At 37.3% G+C, this 18912-nt stretch overlaps 2 protein-coding genes across 3 annotated transcripts; both read left to right on the top strand.

Annotated features, from left to right (window-relative positions):
• Positions 1 to 332: 332 nt before the first annotated feature.
• On the top strand, positions 333 to 5404 carry sypl2b (synaptophysin-like 2b). The gene is made up of 6 exons (XM_065247026.2): positions 333 to 484; positions 671 to 742; positions 1249 to 1370; positions 1509 to 1707; positions 2822 to 3016; positions 4638 to 5404. The coding sequence occupies exons 2-6, from the start codon at positions 674 to 676 to the stop codon at positions 4749 to 4751; spliced, it is 699 nt and encodes a 232-aa protein (XP_065103098.1). The 5' UTR covers positions 333 to 484; positions 671 to 673; the 3' UTR covers positions 4752 to 5404.
• A 347-nt stretch (positions 5405 to 5751) lies between these two features.
• atxn7l2b (ataxin 7-like 2b) lies at positions 5752 to 17604 on the top strand. 2 transcript variants are annotated; one of them, XM_065247027.2, is made up of 10 exons: positions 5752 to 5934; positions 6685 to 6753; positions 6839 to 7148; positions 7535 to 7746; positions 7847 to 7929; positions 8025 to 8221; positions 10326 to 10497; positions 11450 to 11571; positions 13678 to 14386; positions 17321 to 17604. In XM_065247027.2, exons 1-10 carry the CDS (start codon positions 5808 to 5810, stop codon positions 17336 to 17338), a joined length of 2019 nt encoding a protein of 672 aa, XP_065103099.1. In that variant the 5' UTR covers positions 5752 to 5807; the 3' UTR covers positions 17339 to 17604. The 2 variants fall into 2 exon arrangements, with proteins under 2 accessions (XP_065103099.1, XP_065103100.1); XM_065247028.2 differs by lacking the exon at positions 5752 to 5934 and adding an exon at positions 6252 to 6308.
• Positions 17605 to 18912: the final 1308 nt, after the last annotated feature.

Consider the following 18912-nt stretch of genomic DNA (forward strand, 5'->3'; position numbering starts at 1 on the left):
AGTAACGTGATAAGGGCGTCCTCTTATGGACATGCTATGTCAACGCTAACTCAAATGTGCACATATTTAAAATTAAATTTTACAAATTAAAAGTTTTGAGTTATATGTGTTGTAAATGTATGCGTGTACTAAAAATTTCTGATCAACTGTTAAAAAAGATTACAAAAAATAAGCACCGGTTAACATTAATAAAACATATAATTTATGCATATAAAACGTATGCATATAAACATGTTCAGTAGTAATTCAGTTAAAGTTCAATTATTACAGGAAACCCTTTTTAAACTGCGATGATCATCCACGACGTCTGGATGAGGGTGCAACGTCACGAATCACGTGACGAAAACCATGCCTAGCAGAAAAAGAGAGTTGACAACTTTTTAATTTGACTATCGACTTCCCAAGGCATTTTTTCCCCTTAAATCCTCTTATTTTGTCAACAGCGACTTTTTCCTGTTTCTCGCCATACAAACGTTCACATCAGGTAAACACAGTATGCTGTTAATACGATAACGGAAATGTTTTTGAATAACGTTAATTGCGTTGTGCAGACAGAGCCTGTTGCCACAGCATGATCAGCGTTTCTACATTTCCGGCTGTCTGTGTGTGATTTTCAGAAGGTTTTCCTGTCAGTTGTAACGGTTGTGTTTATTGGTCACTTTATTTGCAGAACATGAGCGCGTTTCTGCTCGATCTCGGCCTTTTGAAAGAGCCACTGGGATTCATACGTGTATTGGAATGGGTAAGTGCTCTGTATAAATGATACTTATACCTATTCACTTTTCAACGCAGTTTTTAATGTTTTTCAGCTTGGTTTCTGATTTATTGGACGTCAAAACTTCAAACTTAGTCACGGAACCTACTTTTATAACTAACTGTCACTAAAGTGAATAAAGTCATCTATAAAGTTTTCTCTTAAAATTAATCTTTGTAAGTTAAAAATAAGTGACTTATTGTCTTAATGTCTTTGTCATTGTTAAGGTGTGTTGTGTTCGTGGATAACAGAGTTGTGAAACCACTGTAAACATTTCCTTCTAACAGAGGGTGGTGTCATAATAGGATACAAATATTGTTTGAACATGGTTAAAATATGAATTACATGGAAAATATGTTCCTGCCTTTAGATGGTTTAGACATGTGTTAAGGTATAAAAAGTGGTTGAAGTTTTATACACAATCCTCTACATAACATATTGATGTACTTTGTTTATAGTAACTTTCTTCTGTACTTTCTCTTTCATCGCTGCAGATATTCGCCATTTTCGCTTTTGCTACAACGGGGGGCTATTCTGGCTCTGCAGGTTTCAACATCCAGTGCAAAGACAATCCCAAAATCCATGTAATACCTGTAACCTTCAGCTACCCTTTTAGGTGAACGTTACTGACTGAGTTTAGGTTATACTGTTTATACATTTTACACAACGACTGGCCAGTACACAATGCATTCTTTTTGCTTTTGAATAATACTTATATCCTAATGTTTATTCATCAATTTTGTATGTTAAACAGGCTTAATAACCAGATTTATAAAATCCCAACCTGCAATGGCACATCTGAAGTTGAAAAACATCTGGTTGGAGATTATTCATCTTCGGCTGAGTTTTTCGTATCTATTGGTGTTTTGGCTTTCCTATACTGCACTGCTACGCTTGTGTTGTACTTGGGTTACCAGCAGATGTACCGCGAGTCTCCCCGTGGCCCTACTCTTGTAAGTGTGTTTAAGTTTAATTACACATTATGACAGTACTTATTCAGTATGTGCGTGTATGAGATGTAGGACGTGTTATCCTTTAGTTAGTAATGAATGACACATAAATTCACACTTTTGTATGGGAAATGAAAGTTAGACGTTGCATTTCTGACCAGTTGGAACCAGATCAGAACTCATTTGAGTATGAATTGAAAATACATTTTCAAAGCTGTTGCTGACTGCTGTGTGGGGGTGTAAAAATATTTTTAACGTTAGTGTGTAAATGAAGAAACGGAGGGGTGTGTTTTTCCAATAAGAGCTGCAACTGTTTTAAGTGAAAATGTGAAAGTGTGACATGTTTGTCAGGTATGGAGCCCATACTCGAAATGCGCCTTTGCATTTATCCCGTCCCCACCCGTGAACACGCACGCACGCACGCACGCACACACACACCCAGAGCAGTGGGGCCCTTGGAGCAACTGGAGTTAAGGTGTCTTGCTCAAGGGCAAGGGTTACAAGCCCCACTTTCCACTCTATAGACTTCCATAGTAGGAAAAAATATCTTGGAAGTATTGTGATAAATGATTAAGAAAATATTTTGATAAATGATGGTAAGCACACAGTTGACGGTACCCATTAAATTCCATCATATTTTTTTATTCCTACCATGGAAGTCTATGGTCACTTACTGCTGTGTGCTTACCATCATTTCTCAATATATCATATTTTGAGTTCATCAGAAAAAAGAATTTCATACAGGTTTAAAACAACATGATGATGAGTAAATAATGACAGAATTTACATTTTAAAGTGAACTATCCCTTTAACCACTAAGCTGCAACCCCACCCGCCCCCAAGGTCTGAGACTGAAATAGATGCATAGAATGGTAAAACGTATCTGCATCTAAACAAAAGTTCAGTGAAACCATAACACTGCATTATCTCTGAAACATAAATAAGCTCCAAGATATCAAAGAATACAAAGAAATGCACATATCAGGACATATGCACATATTTAAAGTCTTCTTAACACAATTAAAGTTCTCAAAAATCATGTTTCATGTTAAAAAACGTTTTTTTAAAGGTATATAAATAAACAATTTGTTATTTCACCACATATAACTTTATTTAGGATCTGCTGATAACTGGGATCTTCACATTTCTGTGGCTGGTGTCGTCATCTGCTTGGGGAAAAGGCCTTACTGATGTGAAATGGGCAACCAGTCCAAATACACTTCTGTCCATAACTGACGTTTGTAAAGACGTCTTAAAAAACAAGTGCACAGCGGGGCACATCCCCCTAATGGGTCGTCTCAATTCATCAGTGGTAAGAGCATTTATAACATATAACAAGATAAATGAACAAAGAGCTCAAATGCAAAACCCTCTTAGCGCGTCTTGTCAATTTTCTTTTTTATCTTTTAATGGATTCTGCCACAAACCGGTATTCCTGAATGGCCTGAGTTTGGGATTAAGCAGATTTGAAACATTTGGATATGTTATTATCTAATATTTAATGAAGGCAGTGTTTAGCGGCTTTTGCATCAAAGCTTGCCAAATGCTTTTATGCATTGATAGTTGTTTTTTATAATCTGTAAATATAGCATGCTGGAATTGATCAGATTTTTTTTTTTTATTAACTTGGGTTAAAGAGCACCTATTTTCCGATTCACGTTTTTACATTTCATTTGGTGGGTAAGTGTGTATTAGTACATAATAATGATATGCAAAACATACATACCCCCAAGGAAACGATGATGCGAGATATCGTCTCCAACGTAAATAATTTTTTCTTAGACTACAACAAACACACAGATTGTAGTCAACAGTTTACTTCCTGGGATTGGTGATGTAAACAAGACCGTCATTATCATAATTCCTCCCGCTTAGACTCACAAACTCCTGTTAGCATTGCATTGTGACTGAATCTTTCAAACATGGTAAGGAGCATCACATTTCCCACTGACATCAGAGGTATTCAAGCCAATCACAACGTACAGATTAGCTGGCCAATCAGGGACACAGAGCTTTTCAATCTATACTTTCAGGAAGAGAGTGAAATTTGAAGCTACAATAATGTAGATTTTGCGTGGCTCACTAGCGCGTTATGGGATTATACCGCCTTCATTTACTAAACTAAAATTATTATTTAAATCCAGAACAACGAGGTAAACTGATGTAGAAGCAGGTAGGCTACATGTCTTTTCCCTTATGAGAAAAAGATTAACAAGCTATACTATTATATAAATATATTTTTTGAAAAAACAAAAATAAATTGAAGAACAAGTTTTTTTTAAGTGCAAATTTACAGAGCATCGGTAAATACAGAACACAGCAGTGTCTTAAAAATAAATTCAAATTAGACCGTACCTGTAAATGTACAAAACGAATGCAATGCAGAAGGCAATGAATATTTATTTATGGCATTTTCAATAGTATATTAGTAGATAAATTAATGTGTATCTATTAAGTATGAAAACGAATAAATAATTTGGCTAAATTCATCTGGATAGATCATTTTTGTCAGACTGATTTGTCATCATTTCAGATCAAGCTTAAATGCATTATATCCCGAGTGTTACTCTCTTAACTCTTGACAATCTATTTGGCCTTTATTATACATGTGTGAAAAACAAGAAGGGCAAAGCTATAGGAATAAATATAGGAAATCACCAAACCCTTATATGTGTAGACTCCTTAATGATGATGGATTTTAGAGTACTTTGATTTTATATTTTAAAGTAATGAAACTTAACTTTTAAATTATTCTTAGTATTTAATTACAAATGTCCTTTAAAACCTGTAATACTGCTGAGTGGTAACAAAAATAAATAATAATAATTATGCAAGTGGAAGTTATACACCAGTTGATTTATATTTTACGACCACTTCTAACTTGTTATTTAAACAAAGCTTTGCTTTCGTAATGTTTTTGTCAACTCCTTTAGATCTTTGGATTCCTCAACCTTATACTGTGGGGAGGAAACTGCTGGTTCCTCTTCAAAGAGACACCATTCCACAAGTCAGCCAATCCACAAGAAGGAACAGAACAACCAAAATAAAACGGCATGTCTCGTCCAAATTCATCAAGCAGGTGTTATTGGATATTAAAGTGGTGTTACACACCTCAGCCAACTGATCTGAAAGTATCTACCTTAAGTGACCCAAGTCACAAACACACTGTGGATGGTCGTCATATTTCTATACTGTTGAAATGATTTTCAAATTTAAATTTGCACACACTACAGCAAAGCTGTATGTTTAGAAAAATGTGCATTGTTAAAGGTACAATGGCACCTTTGCACAAACCTGTATGTACGATGTAAATTGATACAGCTGTCATAAAACAATTACATTTCATGTCTTTACTGTAACTGTTGACTTGTTGCTGTCATTTCAGCCTGTTACAGCAAACCAAATGTGCCAAATGTGTTTATATAAAATAGCAATATGGTTGATATGGCCTGGTTTTGTAACTGTTGTTGTGTTCTCTTTTTAGAAATGGACTACAATACACGCCTATGTTCTTGTGTTATCTCATTGCTGTGTTTAATCCACTGTGTAAAATCCAATTCTTGTAGCGTTGTTAAAATGTTTACATGTCAAACAAACACAATTGTTGTTAAAGAAATAAAATTTGCCTGATTACTTTGTACAAGTTTAAACAAAATATTTTTTAGAACATTTTAATAAATGAATAAAAACATAAAACATGTTTTGGGGTTTCCAATCCACATGTGTGTCCCTTACGAAAATTAACCGTTTTTTTCTGGTAAAAATGTTGTTGTAACCATGTTTATTTTTTGGTGTATTGATTAATTTACTATTAGCAAAACGATTGTTTACTACAGTAACCATGTAGTACTTAACTGTAGTAAAACCATGGTTAATTTTCGTAAAATGTTGTCTAAACAGTTAACTTGAATAGTAAAAGAATTTGAAGATTTTGTAATGGTATGGTTGTAAAATCACGCGGTTTTCGGTTTATATTTTATTTAATCTGGTTTACAATGCACAGAAATATTTAAGTAGGGTATTTCCAGCGTGCAGACAAGTACGAGCGTTAAGGTAGTCCGCCGTGAGCGCGCAAGATGACGTAGCAATGCGCTCCCGTCTTCATGGTGGCGGAGCGTGCACGCGCTGAAACGGTAATGGCTGCCCTAGATCGGCGGATTTCCATTCTTGACTTTGTAGGGCAAAGCTGGGACTCTTGGATCGACAAAGCGGACGTATCCATTTTGGAGGGTGAGTAAAAGTACACCTGTGGACAGTTTTGTATTTATTTACTTGGTGCCTGCACAGGAAATAGATTTGTTTCAAAAGAACAGGAACCACACAAAGGACCCACAGGGTCCTAGAGCCGTATGTTTTCAGACCAAGTCACGGCTCGGTTGGGAAAACTCCCAGGTCCTAGAGCTCCGCCAAATATATTTTATCCTTAAATATGTCTGGTTTTAAAAAAACAATTGTAATTTTCCTTAAGTGAGTTTTGGTTATCTATATCATGTATATTAGATGAACGTTGTAATGACTTTAATGCCCTAGGACGATTAGTTGAGTGTGCGATTAGTTGAGCTGACACAAGACCGACAGGAAGTAAAGGTGGAGATGAATTTTAGGTCAGTGAACTATTAAATCAAAATAAACCACACATATACACACTCTCGGTTAAAATTGTTTCAGTGGTTGTTCTTCTGCTCAGCGCGAGAACATCTTTTTAAGAGTAACGTTATTCGACTTCTTGCGATATATGACATCAAAGTACCGCGAGAGCGATTAGAAAGCTTTGGCTATCGCGGAACTTTGATATCATACGCGTATCTGTTTGCGCATCGCTGCATGACCAACACGTTATTTTTGTGCCGTATCATTGTCAAGAATTGCTAAAATGAAGAACCTCTAGAGATAGTAGTGAAATTTGAATGTACTTTGTTTTACTGTTTGTATTCACGTATGATTGAAATTCAAATATGTTTGTTTCACTGCTTATTTTAGGGCCATCTATGGTAGAATGCAGCAAAATTGGGAAGAAAAGGATCGAAACTATGACTCTCAAAAAGGAAGGTAATGCAATGAGAATGTGACACAAGCTTAAAATACAAATTAAACATATGTCATCTCAAGTCTCAATATTTTATTGCCCTCACAGACATGTCTATATATGGCTACTGCCCAGCACACGATGACTTCTTCTTGGTGGTGTGCTGTCACTGTGGTCAGGTGGTGAAACCACAGGCTTTTGAGAGGCATTGTGAGCGACGGCATGGCCCCTTTAGCAAGCTCTATTGCCCTCAATCCAGTTGCTCTCCAGACCGGCCCCACCAAGGGAGACCTCCCTCCCAGCACCCTGGCATTTGTGTGGGTCAAGACAAAAGGTGCCAGGATGCTGGACCTCCACGAGTCCCACCACCTCACTCTCCACACCAGTGCCGCTCCACACCACAGTGTGATGCACATAGGTAAGAAAGAGTGAGCTGTAGTTTTGCTCTTCATCTTGATTCATAAAGTGAAACCAGCTCTGTGTTAATCTCTCATATAGGAGCTTGAATTAGTCCTATAGCTTTTTTATTAACACTCATTACATTGTTATGTGAAACATTTAACCAAGCACAAGGAAAGCATGTGCAGAACAGCCTATTTTCTATGTTAATAATATGCAGATGCTTCACATGTAAAAGTTATTAGTCTGTTACCCTTCTTCCATTCCTAATTGGTGAGTGAGAGAGACCTTCATCAGAAGAGGGTGAAATTGGTTTGGTAGCTGTAAAATACCCTACCAAAAATTAGTTATTGCCTCAAATAACATCCACTGTTCACTCTAATTCCAGACTTGTTTATATTACAGTCCTCAACTGGTGGATAAAATTCCCAATGGAGTCCCTCCATCACCTTCAAATTTTTCCACCATTAGTCCCATGGACACACTTTGGCATCAGGAACCGACCCCACCAAAAGCATCTTCACCAGCTGAGAAACCCCTCAAGAAAGGATTGGCCTCTCATTCTCCCCTTCACGGACCAAGAACATACAGCAGCAGAACTTACAAAAAAGTCCTCAGTAAGTCACATAACCCATACTGAGGATCAAAAATGCTTCACATTTTTATACATTTTGTAATTAGCAATAACAGTTTAAATGTGTTTTTTTTTTTTTTCAGAGAAAGATTGTGATTTGGACAAACACTGTGGGGTGATGGACCCTGAAAGAAATAAACTGTGCACCAGACTGCTTACATGCAATGTAAACATGAAGTCAATATATAGAACTTCACTAGCATAGATAACACTTATATAAACCTTGATACAAACTGTCTCTGTTCTTGTTCTCCATCACAGATTCATTCTATTCACCAGCGCCGACAAGTGGCAGGAAGGAGCAAAGCCTTTGACCAACTTGTAATTGAGCTAAAGATGAACTCAAAGCCTCGAGAGCGCCCCCCTCTACCCCAAGAGGTTTCCCAACCTGTGAACAGTGGGTCTCAGTTCACTCCTCTCCTCCACAAATGCCAAATAACAAACTCTTCTATTCTCAGGTAAGGTTCTAAATGTTTTTCTTGTACTTCCTGCCAGCAGGTGCATCACTTAGTAGAGCATCAACTTAAGTTAGCCAATTCTTAAACATATTTTAAATTAAATAACCATACAGTAAGTCTGTAATATTCCATTTAAATGGATTTTTATAGTGCTTTATTAATGCATATTGTTCAAAGCAGCTTTACAAAACTGTATGTTACAAAACCAGAATAGTCAGAAGTCATGTACCGTAAGCAAAAATAGCGAGCATGTAAAAGCAATGATTACATGTTATGATCTTAACCGTTACATTATATGTAAAATGTAGCAGTATTGTAGGTTTATTCAAAGCTGACATCGTTTGAAGTCCTCGCAGGGGTTGGACTACGGTGGCCGACAGGGGTCACTGCACTGCAACTAGGGGTGCACGATTCAGAAAATTTCACGATTCGATCCGATTCCGATTTTTAGGCTCAAGATTCGATTCAAAATCGATTTTCGATTCAAAAACGATTCTTGATTTTAAAAAACGATTCACAGTATGTAAATGTAGTTTACTTCTTCCTATGTGACTGATTGTAGGAGATATACAATTTTAAAGAAAAGAAACACAACAAATTAAATGTAGTTTGATATTACTTTATGTCTTTATGCAAAAATAAAAACCGATATGAAGCAATTAGATGACCCCTTTTATCAAACTCTATTAAATACAATAATATAGTATATGAATGATAGACACTGCAGGTCTATAGATTATAAATGTGACTGGTGTTATAATGGTTATTATGTCTATTAGATAGAGCAGAAGCAAGGAAAGTGCCTCTCTATTTCTCTCTTGCCAATTAAAAAAAAGCTAAATCAACTCATTATTTCAGATTCAAAAGTCTGCTTGCTGCCCCAGTGACAGGGGACTTTACATTACAGCTTTGCGTTTTGTAAATCTTGAGTCAGCTTGAGCTTTGCTCGTTCAGTGCAATAGATTTTGGAAAAGATATGGTTTATTAATAATGTTAGAAAAGAGCCCGTTTTTATCACCATAGAAACCGTCGGCACGTTGAAACTGCACGCGAGCTTTAGCACGGTAGCGCTCATGGTCATTCTCCAAACGACTCGGGTTTTACTCACTAATCAGACTCGGGACCCGAAGTAATTTAACTTTGACTGACCCGGACCTGACTGACCATTTCAAATACAAACCCGGAACCATACGGTCCGCGGGTGCTCCGTGAAGTTCTCTAATGGTAAAACTCTGCTTAAGTTCAGAAACATGAAGGATACAATGTGACACGAGTTTGTTCGCGTCGCATCCCAATTCATTGCGAAACAGAGAGCACGTGAACGGACACCGAGCTCATCATGTCGCACACAAAATGTCATTATTAAAGAGTGTCATCATCACAGAAAAACAAAAAAAAGACAAAATTTGACGCCAGAAATACTTGGGCACTTGTTAATATAACTAGGCACAGCACCCAAGTAAAGTCAATGTGTGGGAAACACTGTGACAAGAGTGTGCAGGCGTCAGAGTGAATACGACGCAGCGTCATCTATGGGAATACTGAGATAGTAAAGGACAATAGTAAAACGGCATTACAAAAAAATGTATGAATCGATTTTTGGAATTCTATGAATCGATTCAGAATCGGCAAAGCTTGAATCGCGATTCAAATGTGAATCGATTTTTTTGCACACCCCTAACTGCAACGAAAGAAAACACATGCAAATTGAAAAAAACACCTGCAAATCAAGAAAACATCTTCATCAGTTTGACAACACATTTGTACGTGTTGTGAGTATTTGCAACGTGTTTCTGTATTTGTTTATGTTGGGTGTATCTGCAGCACGTGTTGTCAAACTGATGAAGATGTTTTCTTGATTTGCTGGTGTTTTTTCGATTTGCATGTGTTTTCTTTCGTTGCAGTGCAGTGACCCCTGTTGGCCACCGTGTCAGAATCATCTCTACACAGTTTATAAACAAAAGACATGTTTCACTTACATTTTAAGTAACGGGTTTTAGGGTTTACATGCTATATGACATGTGAATCAAAGTTATATAAATATTTTATATGGCATGAATTCAAGTTATTAATAATAAGGACTTGTAAATATGTCTGTTTACAGGTCATTGACTTCATCAGAAAGTGGTGTAGATATGGAGCAGAAGGTCATGCGCTCTGAGGATACTCTGGTAGAGTCTCTCTCAGCGGTTTTCTCCAGTGATGAGAGTGATGATGAGAACCGTGAGGAATTTGCTCATCTACCTGCAAGCATCTGGCACCCCAAACCCCTAGGGGTGAGTATATTCTCAAATCGGTTTCACTCATATTAAAAGTAAAGATTATAAAATAACTCTATTAGATGTTTAAAATGAAATATGTATGTGATTATGTGGCCCTGCCCGTGAAAAACAACAATTTTCCGGCTCCCCTAGAGTTAATCATTTGATTTTTACCATTTTGGAATCCATTCAGCTGATCTCCGGGTCTGGCACTACCACTTTTAGCATAGCTTAGCATAATCCATTGAATCTGATTAGACCATTAGCATTGCACTAAAAATAACCAAAGAGTTTTGATACTTTTCTTATTTAAAACTCGACTCTTCTGTAGTTACATCGTGTACTAAGACCAATGGAAAAAGGAGACTATTTTCGGCTGCTGCGTAATACCATTGTGCCTCCTGCAGCCATGTCACGGCAGCAGAGTCCTTGCCTATTATGCCAGAATGAGAGTATAGTTCCTAGCAATATCTGCCTAAAAAATCGCAACTTTTAATTTTCTGTCTGTCTTTGTACACGATGTAGCTATAGGAGAGTCCAGTTTAAAATAGGAAAAATATCCAAACTCTTTGGTTATTTTTTAGCGTGATGCTAATGGTCTAATCAGATTCTATTGATTATGCTAAGCTATGCTAAAAGTGGTAACAGACCCGGAGATTAGCTGAATGGATTCCAAAACGGTAAAAATCAAATGTTTATAACTCTAGGGGAGCTGGAAAATGAGCATATTTTCAAAAAAGTGGAGAGTCTCTTTAATATAACCTTGATGTCTTTAATATTGCCTGAGATGGTCATGTCAAGGATTGAAATCAATGTGAAATTGAAGACCGAAGCTTTGATGCTCCTAATCTCATAATTTGATTGATACTTTAGCCAGGATTTTACAGAAAGGGTCACATGGTGTTTAATAGTTGTTTTTTTCATTCTGAATAATGTGCCCATGTTTGTCCTGTGTCACCCTAAACAGCTATGTACTTTTGGGGCACGTGAACTCGGGCGTAGCGTGTTAGCGTTTGACCGAAGGCTGCTTCACCTGCGCTCAGCTTTCGCTGTCATGATGGAGCAGCACCTCAGCACTTTTTTGTGGAAGTAAGATGTTTCACCACATCAGGCTTATGTGACACACATTCACATTTTGTGTGCTTTCAACATTAGCAAGTTGAGAAAATGTTTTAAATGTTAGTGCTCCTCTATAGCTCAGTGGTGGAGCATTGCGTTAGCAGTGCAAGAGGTTGAACCCAGGGAACACACAATGCTAATTAAATAAACAAGTCACTTTGGATAAAGGCATCTGCTAAATGTGTAAATAAATGTAAAGGGAATATTTTTGTATACTTACCCTTATGTCGTTCCAAATCCAGAGGAACTCAAATCTCCAAATACATCAGGATGCGTAAATGACAGAAGATTTATTTTTTACAGAATCTAATTTTTAAATCCGTTTATTTAAACAATAAAATTGTTTAAAGGAACAGTATGTAGGATTGTGGCCAAAACTGGTATTGCAATCACAAAACATTGTGGCTAAAACTGGTACTGCAATCACACAACTGGTGGCAAATACAACCCCAAAACAGAAAAAGTTGGGACACTGTAGAAATTGTGAGTAAAAAAGGAATGGAATAATTTACAAATCTCATAAGCTTATATTTTATTCACAGTAGAATATAGATAACATATCAAATGTTGAAAGTAAGATATTTTGAAATGTCATGCCAAATATTGGCACATTTTGTTTCTCATGAGAGCTACACATTCCAAAAAAAGTTGGGACAGGTAGCAATAAGAGGCCAGAAAATTTTAATGTACATATAAGGAACAGTTGAAAGACCAATTTGCAACTTATTAGGTCAATTGGCAACATGATTGGGTATAAAAAGAGCCTCTCAGAATGGCAGTGTCTCTCAGAGGTCAAGATGGGCAGAGAATCACCAATTCCCCCAATGCTGCAGCGAAAAATAGTTTTCTGAGCTTCTCAGAGAAAAAATGCAATGAGATTGAAGTTATCATCATCTACAGTGCATAATATCATTCAAAGATTCAGAGAATCTGGAACAATCTCTGTGCGTAAGGGTCAAGACCGGAAAACCATACCGGATGCCTGTGATCTTCGGGCTCTTAGATGGCACTGCATCACATACAGGAATGCTACTGTAATGGAAATCACAACATGGGCTCTGGAATACTTCCAGAACACATTGTCAGTGAACACAATCCACCGTGTCATTCGCTGTTGCCAGCTAAAACTCTGTAGGTCAAAAAAGAAGCCATATCTAAGCATGACCCAGAAGCGCATGTGTTTTCCCTGGGCAAGGCTCATTTAAAATGGACTTTGGCAAAGTGGAAAACTGTTCTGTGGTCCAACGAATCAAAATTTGAAGTTCTTTTTGAAAAACTGGGATGCCATTTCATCCGGACTAAAGAGGACAATGACAACCCAAGTTGTTATTAGCGCTCTTTTCAGAAGCCTGCATCTCTGATGGTTTGGGGTTGCATGAGTGCGTGTGGCATGGTGGCATCAATTACAACATCAAGACTGCATAGAAGAAGGATCTGAGTACTGAAATGGCCAACCTGCAGTCCAGATCTTTCACCCAAAGAAAAGATTTGGTGCATCATAAAGCGAAAGATGCGACAAAGAAGACCTAAGACAGTTGAGCAACTAGAAGTCTGTATTAGACAAGAATAGGACAACATTCCCATTCCTAAACATTGGTCCTCCTCCAGCTGTTCCTTTATATGCACATTTAACTTTTCTGGCCTCTTATTGCTACCTGTCCCAACTTTTTTTGGAATGTGTAGCTCTCATGAAATCCAAAATGAGCCAATATTTGGCATGACATTTCAAAATATCTTACTTTCAACATTTGATATGTTATCTATATTCTACTGTGAATAAAATATAAGTTTATGAGATTTGTAAATTATTCCATTCCTTTTTTACTCACAATTTCTACAGTGTCCCAACTTTTTCTGTTTTGGGGTTGTACAAAAAATGACAACATAAACATCAGTTGAGGGCTGCAACTCCACTTTTTAAATGACAATATCCTGGCCAGACCACTGTTGTTAGTGATTTAAGTACTTGAAATGAAAAGAAATTTCTTAATGTCTAGTGACATATCAGGTCTATTTTATGATCAATTGATATACATTTCTTACATACTGTTCCTTTAACTTTGCTTATATCTGCAGGAAAATCCCTCGGGAGTCAGAACTATGCTCTTATCAACCCCTCGTCACCACACACAGCTACAATTCCCATGATGCCACTTCCATCTCACGACCCGGCCACAAAGCCTCTTGTCTCAGGACTACCACCTCAGGAAAATCAGAGCCCCAAGGCACCAAACCTTTAAAAAAAGCCAACTCGGTCTCAGGCCCTGGTCGGCCCCGCAACCCTATGGGTCTGACCGGCAAGCAGTCTTTGCAGGCAACATTCAGGGAGCTTCAGGAGACTCCCACAGCCAGCAAGCGGCTAAAGTCTCTACAAGACGATGACTCTGAACAGGCCACCATCTTATACACCCCTCGCCACAAAGACCAGCACCCTTCTTTGGCCAAAACAGCAATTTCATCTTCACATGGCCCATTCAATGGCAGCAAACCACACCTATCAGTATATGGCACTGAAATGAGGGGGCTGATCGAGCAAAGTTCCACCTATGTGTCCACCCCCATCACCCCTTCTGCTCCCCAAGAATCTGATAAGGGACTGAATCAGAGGACTCGTAGAAAACGTAAAACCAGCTGTTCCTCTCCCCCCAAAATCACTTCTTGTGTCCCAAAATCCACCATTCGCTCCTCTCTCTCCAAAACTCACTCCAGTGTGGTGTCCTGGGGAGAGGATGCCAGACTGGGTGCAAACTCCAACAGTTTGCCAAAGAAACTTGGTGCACAGAAGGTATGTACTACACACTTCACATTTAACTTCTTTTGCTCTTATTTTAATTTTCACGTACACATGACAATGTTGTCAAAAGATCCAGTTTATACTGATTTGCGAAGACTACTAAATGCGCTGTTTCACGTGTGTCAGGACAGTAGATAGCAACATTACCTTATAAAGAAACATTATGCATACCCACATACGCATTTTTCTAGAAGGTGATATGCTAACAATCAAGACAGCGAAAGCATCAAGCAACGGACAATGAGGTAGCTTGATTACTACAAGTGACCTGGGGTATAATTCGCCAACATTTTGCAAACTTTGTTGAGAAGCACAAACGCAATCCTATAGGCTGCCATTGTTGATTTGGTTATACATGTGCATGCCTATATACTGAATTAAAGCACACCAATTATCCGATTCACGATTTTACATTTCCTTTGGTGTGTAAGTGTGTATTAGTACATGTTACCGATGTGCAAAAGGTACAAACCCCAAATTAAACAATGACCACATTTACATGCACACCAAAAATGCGATTATTTCCAATAATGCGAGTAAGGTCTTAATCGCAGTAAGATGTTTACATGACTGGAGCTAACCTCTTCACTCCGGTTTACATGCAGTTTTTATTTTCGGATTATTCACACAAAGTTCAATGCAGAGCACAAATGATGAACTCACATATATGGTCCACTGTTTTAATTTACTTACGTTAAATGACAAACACGTTGTTATAGATGTATTTCATTATCCAGTGCCGTGATGAAGATATAAATATGACAGTGCCTGTAAAGGGCGTTCACATGATATAAAAATATAGTTTTAAAAATCGTTTTATATTAAAGATAATAGCAGAGCTCACACAACAACTATAACGATAGCGATTTTGGCACATGATGAACGATAAACCATTGACAGCCAATCAAATCTATTTGAACTTGAAGTGCACGCGCACTTAAAATGCAGCAGAAAGCTCATTCATTGCTGAGGTTTATAACATAAAATTACCTCAGGTATCCAGCGCTGATGCTGTGAAATTTTTCTACCACACTGACTACGCCAAAAGGTATGATATTATTACACAAACTACTACATTCATTCAGTTGAGGACATCTGCTGGTTTCCCGCTGTGTACATGCAACAAGAACAGCATATGTACATATTCAGTGACATGTAAACAATTGCAAAAAAAGTTTTTATTACAAGAAATATCCAATATTAGGTAATGCCGCGCTCGTTTTATCGAATTAGCATGAAGTTATCATTATGATGTGGTCACTAATATATTTATCGTTATAATTATCGTTATAATGTCATTTAAAGGTTTTATACACTGCTGTCGTGTTATTTGAGCTGTTTCTGAATGAAGGCAGACTGCTGACAGCGAGTCGTGTTGGCAGAGTTCATGTAAAACTTCCTAATGTCAAGATTAAAACGAATTTGTGCTTAAGGTGCGTGACTAAAACACACGTGCACTGAATTAGTGCGGTATAAATGCGATTAAAGCGTTTACATGGACGCATACTGCGATTATAAACGGCGTACGCCACCTCTTTTAATGCGACTTTACTTATTGCGATTATGAGCTTAATCGCATTATTTTTATCGAATTATTGCGTTTACATGAGGCAAAGTATAATCGCAGTATTGACAAAATCCCATTATAATCGTATTATTAGGGTGCATGTAAACGCGGTCATTGACGCGAGTTATCGTCTCCAACGTGAATTCTTTTTTCTTGGACTACAACAAACACACGGCTTGTAGACAACAGTTTACTTCCTGGAATTGGTGATGTAGAGAAGACCGACATACTCATAATTCCTCCTGCTTCGGACTCGGCATGCAAGTTAACTCCTGTTAGCAATGCATTGTGATCGAATCTTTCAAACATGGTATGGAACGTTACATTTCCGGCTGACGTCAGAGGTATTCGGGCCAATCACAACGTACAGATTAGCTGGCCAATCAGGGACACAGCGCTTTTCAAATCGATGAGATTTGTACATAAATCAGTGCAGTTCAGGAAGAGAGTGAAATCTGGAACTACAAAAATGTACGGTATGCGGAAAATAAAGTGTTTTTTAACCATAAACCATGCCAACACATTGTATTATACCAAATACACAAAATAGCATTGTTTTTTTAGAAATAGGTGCTCTTTAAAACATGCACATGACATGACTGTTATCACAGATTCACGTTTACATAGGTTACACGGAGATGACAAAACATATACTTTGAAGCCTGGCATTAAAAGGATGCGTTTTCAGGACCCCAAAACGCCATTTTCGTGTAAATGAACAGCAAAACAGCACAAAAACGTTCCTGTTTATGGTTAAAACGTTGTTGTGTAAATGGCCATTTAGAGTCCAAAACCTTATTTAATTAATATAGGGGCGGTTTCCCGGACAGGGCTTAAGTCTTTTAGTCCCTGACTATAATGAATGTCTGAGCTGTCTTACCTAAAATCCGTTTTTACTGACTTATCTTAAAATATATCAGTGCCATTGTTTTGTCTCAAGATGCACATCAGTAACATTTTTGGTAAGGTATGTTTGTAAAAACTTAAATGTCCTAATATAACTAAGGCCTAGTTCTGGATTAATCTAAACCCTGTCTGGGAAACCGCCCCTAAGTGATTTTAGGATGTATCAAATGTTGTGGTAAATTCATATGTTTACTTGAATTTTGATGAATTTAAATACTTATTGTTTTGAATAAAACTGGCGAGCGTGAGTCTTAAACACTTCAAAAAAGTTTACTTTAAAGTTTAAACACAAGGCTAAAAATATAGTGATAGAAAAAAATGGCACATGTAAAGTAGGAAGTCTTCAAGTGATATACTGTTGTAATGAATCATCAAGGTTTAATTCAGAGCTCTGCGACTTTTTGAATTCAGACCTTTTTTTCTTACCATCTGCCCTACTTTTCTCTTGACAGCCAAAGCTTCTTCACTGAGTGGGTCTGCCTTTAACTCCTCCAGAAGTGAAGGCTTACTGCCATGTATTTGCCACAGACATTATGCACAAGATGATAGAAATGTTTGCAGTTCAGCGTAAGACTGTGTGTTTTTGAATACTGCGTTTATATGTGAGTGAATGTATAGGTGGGTAACCTACAACTTAATATAGATATACCTCAAGACTTTTATGCTGCTAAACTGACTGTCCGATTAATGAACTCTGAAATAAATATGCCAACATTTTTCATATTCTTTCTATTAATGAATGTTGCTGATTTATCTCACCACTAGATGGCATTGAACAACTAAACCCCTTAACTGTAAATAACCAAGTCAAAGTAATGGTTATTACAGATTAAATACAGTTTAAACAAATAGATCAGCCAGAAATGAAAACGAGACGTCTCAAAACTGTATCCTCTTATTCATTAAAACGAATGTGTTAAAATAACACATCTTGTGTTTAGTTAAGGACAACACATCTAGTTGTTTGTCCTTAACCTAACACATATGTGTGTTATTTTTGGAACAACACACTTTGTGTTGTTTTAAAGGAATATTCCATTTTCTTAAAAGAAAAATCCAGATAATTTACTCACCACCATGTCATCCAAAATGTTGATGTCTTTCTTTGTTCAGTCGAGAAGAAATTATGTTTTTTGAGGAAAACATTGCAGGATTTTTCTCATTTTAATGGACTTTAATAGAGCCCAACATTTAATACTTAACTCAACACGTAACAGTTTTTTTCAACGGAGTTTCAAAGGACTCTAAACGATCCCAAACGAGGAATAAGGGTCTTATCTAGCAAAACGATTGTCATTTTTGACAATAAAAATAACAAATATACACTTTTAAAGCACAACTTCTCGTCTAAATCCGGTCCAGTGCGACCTAACGTAAATGCGTAGTGACGTAGGGAGGTCACGTGTTACATATATAAAACGCACATTTGCGGACCATTGTAAACAATAAACTGACACAAAAATATTAATTAGTATCAGTTGACATACAACAACGTAGGAACGGTCCTCGTTCTCAACACTTGTAAACACTGGGGCGGAGTTTCGCGTTCGTCCTCTGTGACCTCTTGACGTCATGACGTATTGCGTGGGGTCACGTTGGCGCATCACGACCGGATTAAAATGAGAAGTTGTTCTTTAAAAGTGTATATTTGTTATTTTTCTTGTCAAAAATGACAATCGTTTTGCTAGATAAGACCCTTATGCCTCGTTTGGGATCATTTAGAGTCCTTTGAAACTCCGTTGAAAAAAACTGTTAAGTGTTGAGTTAAGTATTAAATGTTAGGCTCTATTAAAGTCCATTAAAATGAAAAAAATCCTGCATTGTTTTCCTCAAAAAACATAATTTCTTCTCGACTGAACAAAGAAAGACATCAACATTTTGGATGACATGGTGGTGAGTAAATTATCTGGATTTTTCTTTTAAGAAAATGGAATATTCCTTTAACACATCTTGCGTTGTCCCTTATATATAACTCAAAATCAACACGAATGTATTGTCCTTAATTAGACACAAGATGTGTTATTTTAACACATTCATTTTAAGA

This window comes from Paramisgurnus dabryanus, chromosome 11 (genome assembly GCF_030506205.2).
Source record: "Paramisgurnus dabryanus chromosome 11, PD_genome_1.1, whole genome shotgun sequence".
Lineage (NCBI taxonomy): Eukaryota > Metazoa > Chordata > Actinopteri > Cypriniformes > Cobitidae > Paramisgurnus > Paramisgurnus dabryanus.

Coding starts and splice junctions, on each gene's coding strand:
- sypl2b (XM_065247026.2), top strand. CDS start 674: ATGAGCGCGTTTCTGCTCGATCTCGGCCTTTTGAAAGAGCCACTGGGA. Junction 743..1,248: donor TCATACGTGTATTGGAATGG/GTAAGTGCTCTG, acceptor TCATCGCTGCAG/ATATTCGCCATTTTCGCTTT. Junction 3,017..4,637: donor GTCGTCTCAATTCATCAGTG/GTAAGAGCATTT, acceptor CAACTCCTTTAG/ATCTTTGGATTCCTCAACCT.
- atxn7l2b (XM_065247027.2), top strand. CDS start 5,808: ATGGTGGCGGAGCGTGCACGCGCTGAAACGGTAATGGCTGCCCTAGAT. Junction 7,149..7,534: donor CCACAGTGTGATGCACATAG/GTAAGAAAGAGT, acceptor TTTATATTACAG/TCCTCAACTGGTGGATAAAA. Junction 7,930..8,024: donor CCAGACTGCTTACATGCAAT/GTAAACATGAAG, acceptor TCTCCATCACAG/ATTCATTCTATTCACCAGCG.